The sequence below is a fragment of the Ursus maritimus genome, unplaced genomic scaffold (genome assembly GCF_017311325.1).
Source record: "Ursus maritimus isolate PB19 unplaced genomic scaffold, ASM1731132v1 scaffold_26, whole genome shotgun sequence".
NCBI lineage: Eukaryota > Metazoa > Chordata > Mammalia > Carnivora > Ursidae > Ursus > Ursus maritimus.
Window position 1 is genome coordinate 40,044,967 of NW_024425119.1, and position 15,663 is coordinate 40,060,629.

At 45.9% G+C, this 15,663-nt stretch overlaps 1 protein-coding gene across 3 annotated transcripts in view; it reads right to left on the reverse strand.

Moving 5' to 3' along the window:
- The window catches only part of FMNL3 (formin like 3), a 50,965-nt gene extending 35,542 nt beyond the window's left edge, over positions 1–15,423 (reverse strand). For all 3 annotated transcript variants that reach the window (XM_040642420.1, XM_008704558.2, XM_040642419.1), the window contains exon 1: positions 15,283–15,423. In XM_040642420.1, coding sequence (XP_040498354.1) covers positions 15,283–15,408 — 126 coding nt within the window. In that variant the 5' untranslated portion in view covers positions 15,409–15,423. The remainder of the gene's footprint in view (positions 1–15,282) is intronic.
- Between the last annotated feature and the right edge of the window lie 240 nt (positions 15,424–15,663).

Below are 15,663 nucleotides of genomic sequence, written 5' to 3' on the forward strand. Positions count from 1 at the left end.
ACCAGTTCCTAAAGGCCGTAAGGCCTGTGGATAAGTCAGGACAAGGCCAACATCATCAACTGGGAAAGCAAGGGGACAGCTGTGTGCTGTGCAGTTCAGTGATTTGACAACTTGTGGTACACAAAACCAGTCCCTACTCATCAACAGTAATTCATATTTCCTGAATATTCCTTTTGGGCTCCTTAATACTAGATCCCTGACATGAAGAGGTTAGTGGTCTTAAAACATTTGTACTTAAAATTTATTAAGTGCCCAGTATGCCAGACACTGCCCTGGGCCCTTTACATTCTCATAAAATCCTTAGAAGCCAAGTATTATTATCCTGATTATACAGATAAAAAAATTAAGACTCAAGGAAATGAAGGCACTGGCCCAAGGTCACAGAGATAATAAATGGCAGAGCCAGGATTCAAATCCGGATTCACTGAGTCCCAAAGCTCTTGAAAAAGGCCTGGCTGAACAGGCAAAACTCCTTGCAGTTTCCTAGGCCAGACTTCTTTTTTTTTTTTTTTTTTTTTAAGATTTTATTTATTTATTTGACAGAGAGAGACAGCCAGCGAGAGAGGGAACACAGGCAGGGGGAGTGGGAGAGGAAGAAGCAGGCTTCCAGTGGAGGAGCCTGATGTGGGGCTCCATCCCAGGGCTCCGGGATCACACCCTGAGCCGAAGGCAGACGCTTAATGACTGAGCCACCCAGGCGCCCCCCTAGGCCAGACTTCTTATTCCTCCGCCAGCCAAGGACACACAGAGTGACTTCAGGAGATCTTGAGAGAATGATGCTTGAGGAGCCCTGGAAAAACAAGTATTTAAAGACTCTACTTCTATCCCAGTGGGCTACGTAAGAAACAAGACTGAATAATACTGACTTCACAGGAAGCCCTATAAATCTGTTGTCGGACTCTAACATCCCTTCCAAATATCTCCCTAAAATCCAGCACAGCTCATCCCAGGCCTACGAACCCCAACCCTGCCCAGAACAGGTACTAAAGGGAGAAAATGGAACAGTGCCTAGGGAGGAGACACATTTCTCCTCCACTTAAATACAGCCCAGGACCTCTGCAAATTAAAAGCTCCCTCTTTACTGAATCCACTCAGCTTTAGTTATAGGTCGCACTTTTTATTTTTGTAACCAGCCAACCCGCCAAATTATAGGCTCAGGCCACTGGTAGGCACGCCAAACACTGGGGCCAGCAGAGGCACTGCCCTTTCTGGCCTGAGGGTGGGTAGAGGAGTGAGGACTGAGCACCAGTCAAACCTGAAAGGGCAGAGGACATGATCACTCCACTGGGTAAAGCTGAGTGAGGAGCCTGGTCTCACTCAGGCCACCATGCTGCCCAGAGGGGAGCCAGATTCCAGGATTCCCCACGCAGCAGCCATAGAGAACTCAATACTATAAAGCAGATCAAGTCACTCCCCCTACAATAATATCCAAACTCCTTACCAAAGTTGACATGGTCCCCTGTGATCTGGGCCCTGCTCACCTCTTTCCAGCATCCTTTTTTTTTTTTTTTTAAGATTTTATTTATTTATTTGACAGAGAGAGACAGCCAGTGAGAGAGGGAACACAAGCAGGGGGAGTGGGAGAGGAAGAAGCAGGCTCCCAGCAGAGGAGCCTGATGCGGGGCTCGATCCCAGAACACCAGGATCACGCCCTGAGCTGAAGGCAGACGCTTAACGACTAAGCCACCCAGTCGCCCCCAGCATCCTTGTCAACCAATCTGGCATTCCTTCAGGTCCTCAGCTGTGGCCTAGCGTGACTCCCGGGTGTCTGGCCCGCACAACAAGCTGGAAGAGGGTGCGGGGTCATCCTTCTACCCTCTACCCCAACAGTGTGCAAGAAAACACTAGCAGGTAGAAAGTGGCTCAGAAACACTGGACGTTAGTACTAAGCAATGAGCTACGTTTATTGAGCACCTACCATGAACAAGGCATTGCTAATAACACAAATTATGTAGTGCAAGACGGCATTTCCCCCTAAAGGAAGGCAAGATAGATTTGGCAAAGGCAAGAATTAGCCCAAAACCTGGTGACTGGAAATGGAATCTTCCAAATTTTGGGACTTCTGCAGTTCAGGGTAACATATGGATCATCCTCTATCCAGTTTTGCCTACGTCAAATTATTCTGATTTTGTTACCTCTAAGGACTGAGTCGCCACCTATTTCTCCTATACTTCAATCATGTAATTTATAGAGCAAACCCATGAATGGCCATGAACCGCTTACCAACTAATCTCTATTCCCCGTTGAAAGCCTGGGCAAGAAGGCCTCCACAGCCTTTTCTAACGATCAAGAACACTTCGGACAAAACTCTCTGTGAACTGCCCATTCGTCCTGATCCAGGCTCACCTCCTGGTCTGTACCTGGGCTTCTCTGTCCCAGCAGCAGGCTCCTGGCTGCCCCTCACACGGCTGGTCGTTCTTCTCTTAATCCCCTCCCCTATGCTCCGGACTGCAGCAGGCTCCTTGCTCCTCCTTAGCCGCACCTGTCACCTTTAAGACCTGACTGAAAGCCCATGTCCTCCTTAGAGCACTGCCGGAGCAGCAATCCACTGCCACAGTGACCCTTCCCTAACTCTCCAGTCCTTCTGTGCTCCTAGCTGTGTGACAGCCCGTCACCTCAGGGTCTCATTTGGTCTTCCCAAACGCACGGGACTGGGCGAGACAAAGAGCATCCCCAGGTAATGGATAAGATAACTGGCGTACACAAGGAGTCCCGTAGACAACCTGAGGACGCAGGTTTTAATTCTCCAGGTGTTCAGAGTACGTTCTAAGTATATAGTTTTGTCTCTCCAACTTAGATAGCGAGCGTTGTCTTTTATTTCTTGGTGTTCTCCAAAGTACTCAGGAAAGTGCCATGTTTACAGCAGGAACCTAAGACCTGTTTCCTTAATAAATCAAGAGAGGAAGAAAAATGAAATGAAAGCAGAAAACCTCTCATAAACTTCCCAGGCTATTTCTGGCCTTCATTTAAAGGGAGCCTTTGTTATGCTCTCTCCTAACAACTTGTTCTTTGCCTCCCAAGGACATATCATAATTCGTGATTAAGTATTTATTTGCTTAATATCTGTCTTTCCCTGTAAACTCCACCAAGGCAGAGGTGATTATTTGTTTTTCCACCATTGTATACCCAGTGGTATTGCTGGCACATAGTAAGTAAAAAAACAAAACAAAACAAAACAAAAAACCTCCAAAAACCAAAAACCAAAACCAAAACGCTTGAATAGCCCATGTCCTAGTGGGATAAGTCTGGCTGACTCCAAAGCAAATCTTCCTACATCTCTTAGCAAAGGAAGACTTGTTCTGGAACCTTCCATATATTCTGCCGTAATCCACACAATCCCCTCCAAAGCAGCACCGAGGGCAAGGGGGCTGATCCTGGGAAGAGAAGGAAACCCTAGCCCACAATGTGGGCTTGGAGTCAGACGGCTTGAATTCAGATCCTGACTTCACCACTTACTAACCGTGTGATCCTAAGTGAGCTACTCAGCCTTCCTGGACCTTGGTGTCCTCATCTGTAAAATGCAGATAATAAAGCTACTTCATAAAGTTGTGATGATTAAATGAGATAATGTGTGAAGAGCTTTGCACGGTGCCTGGCATACCATTAGCACTGGAAATGTGGGCTGTGCAAATGATCAGCTATCTGTATTCCTGGGAGATAAGAATCTAGAGAACGTGACTTCCATGGGGGTCAGGACTTTGAGAAACTTAACCGCAGGAAGTCCAGAGCTCACATTTATTCTCTTTGCTCACTTCACCTGCTACAGCTCTGCTAAGGCTGGAGGTGCAGCTTTCACTGGCCTAGAAATAAAAAAGGCTAAAAATATACAACCTGACTGTGTCTGGGGGACCAAGATCATGCCTCCGTTAAAGAATTTAAAATGCAGCCTCAGGGCAGAAGAGCATCTCCTAGGATTCTTTCTACTCTAAAAACGATTGCCAGCTCAGCACAGGGCAGGGAATGGGCTGTGGCCAGTTGCTGACCCCACTGGTGTCCTTTCTCCCTCTTGCTCTCCTCTTTTGGCTCAGTATAGAGAATAAGAAAGAGGAGCTTTCTTTTTTGCAAGAAAAGTTGAATCCTTCTCCCCTATTTTTTCCCCCTCCTTTTCCCTCAGAAGAAGAATAAATGTATGAGTATATATTGTAAAAAAAAAAAAAATCAATCAATGCAAAAGCTTACAGAATAAAAAATGAGTCACTCTTCAGCCCCCAACTCTATCCATTGCCCCCCAAGGGTCACCACAATTAACAATTTGGTGTGGATTCTTCCAGGCCTTTTTTCTATATGTTTACATATAAACACACGTGGCTTAAAAAGCATTATATACAGTCTTCTTTTAATTGCTTTTTTAGATGATTATATTTACACACGCACACACACACACACACACACACACGCACGCGCCTTGGAGATTCCCATCAGCCACAGACGTTACTGAGTGCCTACCCAGTGCCAGTTCTGTGGCTGGACAGTGATAAGCATACATAAAGGCTCCACCCTCCGGAGTCAACAGTCTCAGGAGACGGATAACAAACAAGTAATCAACAAATAATTTCAAAATGAAAATAATACAAAAGAAATAAGTAGCATGCTACAATAGAGAATAATAAGTGAGGGAGGGCTCTCTGAGAGGTGGCATTTTTTTTTTAGAGGTGACATTTTTTTTTTAAACTGACACCTGAAGTATAAGCTGGATCAAGCCATTTGAAGATCCAGGGAAAAGGCATTCCAGAAGAGGAAACAGGTTGTGCAAAGGCCCTGAGACAGAAAGGAGCTTGTACTGAAATGAAAGAAGGCTAACGTGGAGCTTGATAAACAGGAGGGTGAGTGAGGTTGAAGAGGTCAGCAGGATCAAATAATGCACAATCTTAAGGGCCAAGGTCAGGAGTTTGCTTTTTTTTTTTTTTTGGTATGTACAAAAGGAAGCCATTAAAGGTTTTAGGCAGGTGGAAAAAATAAAAAAGGTTCTGGGCAGGAGAAAGATGCTATGTGATTTATATTTTGAATTTGCTTTGTGGAGAATGAATGGGGGAATGGAGAAAGGGGCAGTAGAGGAAGCCAGTTGGTTGGATATAATAGAAGCAAGAGCTGATATTGCTTGGACTGAAGCCATGGTAGCAGAGATAGAGAAAATGGGTAGATCTGAGATATATTTTTGGAGATGGAATCAGCAGAGCTCGCTGATAGGGTATGGTAAAGGGAGAAGGAAAAAATTAAGGATAACTCCCAGCATTTGCCTTGAGTAATTAGGTGAACAGAAGAGAAATCGATTTGGGCAAAAATAGACCATCAGGTTGTTCCCAGTTTGTTACTGTTAAACAATGCGGCCCTGGGGGTCCTTTACACACACATTCATGCACGTGTATAAACAGTCTGTAGGACAGTTTCCTAGAAGATGGACTGGTTGGAGGGTATGCACATTTGAAATTGAGAGACACTATAAAATGCCTTCTAAAATGCCTGTACCAAATTACCCCACTATTAATGGTATTTTAATGTACCATTGAGATACCCACAGACATTATCAATCTCTCAAATTTCACCTAATTAGCATAAAAAGTGTATATTTTAAATGTTCATTTCCTTAACTTCTAGTGAGATTAAGAATTTAAGCACATTCTCCTTGTAAAAAATGTAAACATTATAAAAATTAAGTTCCCTTTGACGTTCCTGTTCCTCCCAATATGGTTCCTTCACTCTCCATCCCAGAGGTAACTGCTGTATGCCTCCAGAAATTTTTCTATGCTTTTAAAAATCTGTATACGCGGGGTGCCTGGGTGGCTCAGCAGAAAGCATCTGCTTTAGGCTCGGGTCATGATCCTAGGGTCCTGGGAATCGAGCCCCACAGCGGACTCCCTGCTCAGTGAGGAGTCTGCCTCTCCCTCTATGACTGCCCCTCCGCTCGCTTGTTCTCTCTCTCTCTCTCAAATACATAAATAAAAATAAAATCTTTAAAAATAAAATGAAATAAAAATCTATATACGCAATCAAGAATTACGTGGTTTTCGGAAGTTGTATTTCTAGCAGTCCTTTTCGCATGACCAAAAAATCTAACTGAAAATTTTTGCTTAAGGCCTAAGTAAGTGACATTTCAGTTGAGACCTTCTCAAGGTTAGTTAATCACTCTGAGCCCTGGTTTCATCACCTGTAAAATAGAAGAAACACAAATGCCTCACAGAGTTGTTGACAAGTTGACTAATTAACGCATGTAAAAGCCTGCAGCATCTCCCCAACAAATGTTAATTCTCTTTCCTTAACCTATACAGTTAAATTGAGGCATTAGTGGTACCAGCAACTGAGCCATTCCTATAAGGATGAGATAGGAGACTCTACCCAGAAAAAAACATTTTTAATGTTGTTCTGAAAAAAAACTTTTTTTCATAGTAAGTCCCCTAAAAACTCTGAATTTTCCTTCAAAAATTTTAGTATGAAATATTCTGAGCAGTCAAAAAACATATAGGTCATTTAAAAATTATTATTATTCGTTTTTTTTGGTAAGGCAGAAAGCAAGAGGCTTTAAGCATAAAAGTAACTGCTAGAGACCAGTTGTTCCCGGTTCCCTCTCGGGCACACCATGGGAAGCGGACTGCCTGGATATTCCCAGAGAATTTAGGCCTGCAAGAGACAGCTACCGCTTGAGGCAGGTAGTACTTCCAAACACAGGATGTGACCTAACGCTCGGGTCTCACTGCAAGGATGCCACTGGTTCCCCTGGCTTGTCAGAGTACATCCTGTCATCCCTACCTAGATGTTCCTGGATGTTGAGGGTGTAGTTCAAAAGGGCAGACCCCATCACAAAGTGTCCTTAATCAAAATGAAATCAAAACATCCACGGGCCAGAATACCTCCCTCAGAATGGGACTCAGCCAAGTTTCAACAAGCTCTCTTGTTTGGCATCAGCAACAAGACACATCAGTTTATCTGAACTGATGACCAGGGCTGCTTCTCCTTGCAAAGTATTAAGAGTACTTGTATCAAGGAGCTCCTGCTACCTTCTCACCCAGCTCTACTTTCCCATTCCTCCAGGCTCAATGCCAGAAATTCCTTAGCAGATGCAAGAATAAGCTTTAAACCCCCAAATATTGTGTGTGTGTGTGTGTGTGTGCACGGGCGTGCACACGCACACATATGCGTTAGGGCAGGGAGAATTAGGGGTCACAGGTCTAATCAGATTTTCGAAAGGGTCTGTTACCCAAAAGATTCAGAAGCATTGTTCAAAGATCTCTCAAACATATTCCCAACCTAAAAGAATTTTCACCTGGGCTTGAGGTCCTAACTGGAGGTGGGTAAAGATCAGCAATGGAGCAGGTGTACCCCAAACTGCTCCTTGATAAAATTTACAGTAGGGCCCAAAGTACAGAAGGAATCAGGCCTTAACCTTAAGAGAGAAGTCATAAAAGAGGTCCATTTCTTGCCTGAGGGTATAATAGGAAATGGGAAAATTAAGAAAGTACCAAAAACTATGTATCTGCCTTCACTTTTGCTGTCCCTGAAGCTTGATCCCCAACGGGGACACAGGATGGTGGAGGTACAGATTAGTAGAGGATGATTCTCAGCAGGGGTGCTATCGGCAGGTGGACAGGACCATTCTTTACAGTGTGGGACTGACCCAAACACTGGAAGATAGTTAATATCCCTGGCCCTCAGGCACAAAGTACCAGCAGCACCACCCGGTCAGCGTGATAACCAAAACATCCTCACTTATTTCCAAAAACTCCCTCCTGGGATCATAACTCACCCACACGGCAACCACTTTTATTTATGGGAACAGAGGTTGGTGTAGTGGGGAATGTATATGCCACAAACATTTATTTGTAGAACCTTTATAGGTTACAAAGTATTTTCACTATGGTTTCTACTCTAAACATCCTCAAAACCCTGTAAGATAGGTATTATCATTACCCATTTCATAAAGAATGAAGGTTGTGCAGAAAGAAACATTGTTTAAAGATTGTATTTATTTTAGAGATAGAGCGTGTGTGCAGGAGCATGGGGAGGGCCAGAGGGAGAGAGAGGGAGTGAGAACCTCAAACAGACTGCACTGAGCGAAGAGCCCGACGCGGGGATCAATCCCAAGACCCTGAGATCATGACCTGAACCAAAATCAAGAGTCGGATGTTTAATGGACTGCGCCACCCAGGCGCCCCTATAGGTTCTTAAAACAAGATAACCATCTCCTAAAGTGGGGAGCCAGGCTCATCCCCAGCTCTTCTTTAAAGAGGCACTGGGCAACTGGAGAAGGGCTATGACATTCTCTAGTCTAGACCTGAGTAGACAAGCAAGTAGGGAAGAAAGAGAATACACACCAGCTCCGTTAATGTTTTTAGGGACTGAGGGGCAACTCCAGCCCCTCTGGCGCTAACTCTGGGTGAAGGTCGGAAGGTGGTAAAAGAGATGGGGAGGGGATACGAGGAAGAGATGAGGACAAGAACTGAACCATCACATCGTAAACAGCCTAAACCCCTCCTCTCCTGGCAAAATTCATCATGTAAATAATTCTGCTAGCCCCTTGTGGTTCTGAATATTATTTATAACACCATTCAAGGACCTCAAAGTACTTTATAAACTGAGAAGAACATGCAAATTCGTAAAGCTGGGGAGGGGGGAGGGGTGCTGCTTCCAAAACCCTATCCTGGTCCTCTCCTGCCCAACACACAAACTCCCAGCCTGTGACTTTGCTGGGAGGCGATGGAAGACAGAAAAGGTGAGAGAATCTGGAAAGAGGGGGATTCTGAAAGATGAAAAGAGAAGTAGGGAGCAGGGTGGGAGGCGAAGACAACCAGAGTATCTCAAGGACAGAGAGAGGTAGCTTGACAGCTCGACGTCTTCCTTGGGTGATTCATTCTCCCTTGTGGAAGGAAAACAACATACAAAGATGTGGCTTTGCTGAGGGAGGCAAAAGAGAGACTGGAACTGGGAACTCAGGAATTCTGGCTGCTCAGTTCATCTCTATTCTGGAATACATTTTTCTTTGCGGATGACAATCTTAAAACCCTTAAGTTGCCAACTGGTACTGTTCAACGAGGGAGCCCAGAAGTACCCAGCAAGGAGCAGGAGGCGGGGGTGCTGTGTGGAGAGAGCACCCTCTCTTATCTTCAAAGTAAAAGGTCCTTCCTCTTCTCTGAAGTGCATTTCCGAACTGGAATGAACCCCCGGCCTTTCCCTGGCACTGCTTCAGCTCAGCTCAGACTTGGGAGAAACGTTTCCCCCAGAATGGAGGTGACCGGCCTGGTGGACCAGTTAACACACTGACTTCAGGCAGCCAGCCGCTGCTGTCCCCTGGGCCCGCTGCAGTCGGTTCTGGGGCGGAACTCTGGTCTTGACCACAGAACCAGGGCCCTGGCTCCAACCAGCCTTCCCAGGCAACCTCAGGGGCAGGGGAGGATCTGTGGTCTCATTTCCTCTCCACCTTGGCTTCTTTTTTCACTTCATTGAAGATTAGCTATTTCCACCACGACTAGTTCCTGTTCTCAGCAGCTGTAGCAGCTGTCCCCCCACAGACAGAGCTCTGAGACACTGCTGTGGCTGCCACCTGGACCGTCCCAGCTGCAGACTTGTCCCAGGCCCAACAAGTCCTGAGCTCAAGGGTCTCTTCGTCCCAGATAAAACAGCAGGGAGAAGAAATGAAGGGACAGGAAGCAATTCCAAGAACTCCACAGTAGATACACCAGTGTGCATTTTTTAAATTATTTTAATCTTATATAATAGGCTCTTTCCTATGTGAAAAAGTTTTATAATAAAAATATGGAAATGCATACATTTGTTACATAGGAATGTGTATATAATAAAGCCTCAACAGAGAGCAAAGATTACAAACAAAAGATAGCCAAAACATTTATGATGAGATGTTGAAAGAAATGCAGAGTCAAACAAGACACTGTTTCTTATTAATGCAATTAGCAAAGGTTTTTTAAAATGTTAAACCATCCAAAAACGTTCAGCTTACAGAGAAAGGGAGGGATGCACACTGTCAGTGAAAAAGCCAAGCAGTACAACTTTTTTAGAAGCATATTTCTCAGAGGACTTTAAAAAGCATATCCCCTTTGACCCAATAATTATACTTTTAGCAATTCATCCTAAATCAATAATCAGAGATGCACACAAATATTTATGAACAGGGTATTCTTCACGGTGTTATTTTTAGTAGCGAAAAAAGAGAGAAATAAAAGATAAGGCGTTAATAAACTACTATCCTATGGAATACGATCCAGCTATGAAATCATGACACTAAAGAACGTTTAAGCAAAGGAGAAAATACTTAAGAAAGTAAAATAAAAATCGGTTTACAAAACAATTTGCCCAGTATGCTCCTACTTGTTAAAATATACATAAGTACATCAAAACGTTAATGCTAGACAGTGAGATTACAGGTGATTTTAATGCTCTTCTTTATACTTTTTCATATATAGTTTATACTTGTTATATTTTTGACTTCTACATTTGCTTAATAAACATGAATTACCGTCATAAGCAGGAGAAAAGAAGCTATTCTCAATCTTCTTCTCTTCCTTGAGGATACTCACATGCATGACTCCTTTTTTCAAAACCATTTGGAAATATGTATCGAGGACCTTAAAAACTTTATATCCTACAACCTAGCAGGTTCAATTTTGGGTTTCTGTCCTAAAGAAAATTCTAAATATTGAAAAGGTTTTGTATACCAAGATGTTTGTCACAGCGTTGTTTATCACGGCAAACAGAAGCAAACAACCTGAATGTCCAACAATAGAACAGTTGAGTACACAATGGTACATTCATTTGAGAGACCACTGTACAAGCATTTAAAAATGTTTACAATGGCTGGCTTGGGAAAACTAGTGAAATAACAGAGCCAAAGGAAAAAAAAACCCAAACTGGATTAAAAAATATATACCAATATTACAACATTGTACAAAACCTTATGCAGAGAAAAAAAATATGAAAGGTTTTAAAACACATTGGCTCCATTTGGTAAAGGAACTAGAGAAAATATGGATGTTTTTCTTCAATACAAATCGTTAATCTTTTCTTCTTTCTAAATTGCCCATACTTTTCTTAGGAAATGAGCACTACTTTAAGAGAAAAAAGAAAAAAAGCTGAAACTCCCTCTGAGCAATGAAAACATTCCCAAATGACAAGAAGCCCACTCCATCAGTCCTATCACCCTATACCCCCCACACCTCCCCCAGTCTAAGGCAGGGTCATATGGGAAGGTCAAGGGAATGAGGCTCCTCTCTGGTGGCCTAAGGTCTTCTTGGTGGGGTCTCTGAGCAAGGGGGTTTCCCTGACCAGCTGCTGTCAAGGGTCCTCTCCCTCCCCCATGTCCTATTCCAGCCTGAACTAATTCACCACAATCCCCAGGGCTGGGAAAAAATTCCTTGGAACTTGATATTTAGTCCAAGTTTTTCCCAGCCCCTTTCTGTGTCACAGGAGGCCCTCAAAGCCTCTTAGACAGCTAGCACCCAGACCAACTTAGCTCCCACATCAACGCTACACTTAACAGCAAAACCCCAGGCCATCAGTCATCACCAGGGAATGTGAGAGGAGGACCCATGGCAGGGACAGGCCCTGTCATACAACCCTACCCTTATGCCCTGAGAGCCTCCGCCTGAGGGAGAACCAGGGCTTTTTCTGGCGTCAGAACCTTTAGACTCCATTTCAAGTCCATAATAAGTCAGCAAAGAGAAAAATGAGGGTGCAAACACAACAAGGGCAGACAGCTATCCTTTCAAAGCCCTTAAGGCCCTCTGCCTCCCCTCTCTATCTTAGCAAAGGCCAATACTGGCCGGAATACTAGCTCTGAGAAATTGAGGTTGGGTAATAATCTAGTTGGGACCAAAACACAGCCTGGGGCTCTATCAGACCAGAGATGGGTTCTCATTCTGATATTGACAGAGAAACTCCAATAATTGTACCATCCCTAAACTTCTCAGTACTCAACGGAATAGGAGCTGCTACTCAGACAGGGGGTAAGGAAGGATCCCAGAGAAACAGCATAACACAGCTTCACAACCTTTTTCATATCAGGGCACACCAGAAAATAATACTATTTGTACAGCACACCTGATAAACAGTGGAACTGATCCCAGTCAGAGGTGACAAGTCAGGGACCTCAGCTGCCCCCCAGGGATGAGGGGATCAGTATCCCAGCAGAGCAGTAGGGGAAATCCTTGGATTAGGGCCCTGGGCCAGGTTAGGACTCTTGGGATCAATGTCCTAAACAAATCACCTCCTGGCCTCAGACCTTGAGCTCTCCAACCTTGGCTGTCGGGCTGTGTGTCAGATCATGTGTCTACACCAGAAAGCCGGGAGCCTGTGGTCTTGACTCACAATGATACAACTTCCCCAGCCAGTGTGGTTTTTGGGGTGGGGGTGGGGTGTTCCACAGATACACTGGAACTGGGGGAAGCCCTCCATCCGACAGCAGAAGGGATATCCTGAGACTGGCTATACAAAATAGGTAATTGGTTTCATCATATTTCTAAACTTAAAATCCTTTTTGGGAATATAAGTGATCTCAGATCTGAGTCACTGCTGAGGGCTACAAATTTAAAAGCTACTATTTACTGAGCATATAGTAGTTGCCAGACTCTGCTATCCAAGTACTTGACTTCCAGTTTCATTATATCCACACAGCAACTTCATGTGGCAAATACTATTATTATCTTCATTTATAAGAAGAAACTGGGACTCAAAGAGATGAAGCAACTTGCTTAAGGCCAAACACTTTTCTAACTAGAGACTGTGGAGAGGTCAGTATTTGAGCCCACTTTGACTTGAAAGTCCATACGCTTAACCAGGACACCAGAATGTCACCTCAACAAACTTCCAAATAGCTTTTTCTAAAGTCAAATCAATCATAATAATGCTGACAACCTGGGAAAGAAAAGAGTAAGAAAGGAGCAGCTTGCCTGACTCACACAATCAAGAAAAAAACGCTAATCTATACTGAGTACCTACAGGGTACCAAGGAAGGGCCTTATATACCTGGCTCATCTAATTCTCATAAACCTACCAGGATAGAAATTATTACCCCATCTTCTAGGTAAGGAAATCTATAAAACAGATAGATGAGGCTTAGAGAGGTTAAGACAGTTACTAAGACAGCCCTTGCTTTTTCTACTACACACACACTCCACTTCCCCTGACTATACAAGAAATACACCTGAGCTTGCTTCAGGGTCAAACATCCAATGCCAGTACTGTTCCCAAACAGTAGGACAGTAGAAAGAAGGATAGTAAAAAGGGCATGTTTCAGAAGCAGAGGAAAGGGACCCCAGAGAAGAACTCAAATCCCCAAGAAAGCATGATTTTCCTGTGCTGGAGAAGTGAAGTAAAATCCCCTCCTCCCATAAGACAGCTAACTAGCCCTGGCCTGCCCCGTTCCAACCCCCCATCAACAGCAGCTCAGGCACACAGAAACAAGACCAAAACAAAAGCCAAGAGGAAACAAATCAAAACTTTATACAGAAAGTATAACTTGCAAGTGGGTGGTCCCGGCTCTGGCTTGACCTATGCTCTCTGGGTGCTCTGGTTCGTAATCAGGACACCGTGTGCATTTCGTGGATATTAAGCCATTAATTTGCCAACTAACTAAACAAACTTGTCAACCAAGCTCCAAGGAGGACACGATCAACTCTGGTTCTGAGCTCTCACGACCAACAGCCTGGCAGCCCCTACCTAAGACAGCCCCCGACCCAGTCCACCTCAAACCATCCCTTTCTCTCCAATTTCTGTAACTACCTTGTGCCAGCTCCCTGGGGGGTGGGGGGGCTCACACCCCCACTGGAGTGCAGATTCCCTCCCACTCTTTTCCCCAACAGTTGAGCTCTTGTTCTCAAGGGCACCAAATCCCAATCTCTCCTCCTCAGCCTCTGAGTTGGCCACAGCACATTAGTAATCACTGACTCACCCATCCCCTTGAGGAGGCTGGGGGAAATGCAGAGGGCCACAGGATGTGTGGCCCAGATCCCTTTGGCCCTCTGCAGAGCTGGTGGGCACTGAGAGGTTCCAGTAACACCGCTTTCCCTTGGAATGCCTCTCGGCTGGCTGCAGTGCCAGTGGGCTAATGTCAGGCTCTCCACCATCGGAGAGGCCAGGATCTCTAGACAGTCCCACTGTTGCCAACAGATCTAATCTCCCTATTCCAAGGCAGATGAAATCCAATAAGGCTGCTAAGTCCACTATTCCCTCCGCATGGGCAAAGGCAAAGTGGGCCCTTCAGGCCATACCAACAATAACAGCAGCATTAACTCTGCTCCTTTAGAGAGTTCTTTGAAGAACTGGAATTATTTCCCCAAATTTCTTAAAAGGTTTACCTCTGCCAGCAAATGTTCCATCACCTTGTTCACTTTCTTTCTCCAGAACTTCATTTTTACCTCCAACATCCTTTTGGCGCCATACCAGTGATATACCAGCTCAGATCCTCCCTATCCACAGAGCCACTGACACCAATGTCCAATTTCCACACTAAAGAAGAATCCCAAAGTCAGCTTAAAATTCATCTACACAGATCTTTGGGGAACCTACAGAAAGACTAAAAAGAAGCACAGGCAAAGAACACAAACCAGCCACTAGGGCTTAACATAAAGAGGGAGGAAAAAAAGGAGGCGGGATGGTTTGTGTATTGTTTCAATTGGAAAAATACACTGGTGAAATGGCTTATCCACATGTTCAGCCTTTTAGACAAATCCACTATAACTTTGCAGGATGCCTGCAGGCCATTCTGAAAATGAGGAGAATGGCATCACTCTTTATTCCACCCCCTTCAAGAGCTCCCAGCCCCCTCTCCGTTCCCCCCACCTCTCCCCCAAACATCTGGTCCGGGCTGGAAGTGGGACCCACTCCCTGGGAAGCCTCCATGTTAACACGAGCGGCTGTCTCCCCAGTCAGAGAACCCTGACTTGGGCTGAGGAGTGGGCCGGCCCCAAGTTTCTGAATTCCCCGGCACCAGCAAGAGGCTTAGAAATGAGAATTCTAGGGACCCGGGAAGGCTGTCGGAGAAGTGGGGAGAAGTGAGAGGGCTACAGAAGGGGGAGAGAGGAGGAAGTGTGGATCCTGGGGAGGTCCCAGGCTGAGGACCCCCTCCTCCTAAGTGTCCAGGGGTTGAGGCCGCAGTCGGGAGGTCCCCGACGAGGGTGTCGGGCGGCCAGCGGCTGCTCAGAGGTTGCCAAGAAGACACTGAGTCTATCGGAAGCCCCCCCTGAAGGGGTGGGCCGGGTAGGGGCACCCGGGCAGAGTCCTACCCGGGCACTGGGACCTCGGGGACGGTAGGAGGGGGAAGGGACTGGGCTCAGCTCTCACCAGCACCAAGGCGAACCTCTCTTCCAGTTCACAGGGCTCAGGCATCGGCATCTTGCCGGGCGGCGGCAGCAGCGAGACTGAAGGGGGCTCTCCCGGGCCCCCCTCGGCGCTCTCCAGGTTGCCCATCGCGGCGGGGCCCCCTCGGGGGCCTCAGCCCCCCACCTCCACGACCGGGGGCCTTGGGCTCGGCCGCTCCGACCCGGCTCCTCCCTCAGCGTCGGCTCCCCTAGTCCCGACTCCTCTGCCCCGTGCGGGGCGCTGGGAGCTCCTCGGGGTCCCGCAGGCGGTTCCGCGCGGCGAGCGCGGAGGCAGCGCAGCGGACAGCGGCACCGAAGCGACCGACCCGGCGGCCACCGCTCTCGCTCACACCCGCCGCCTCGC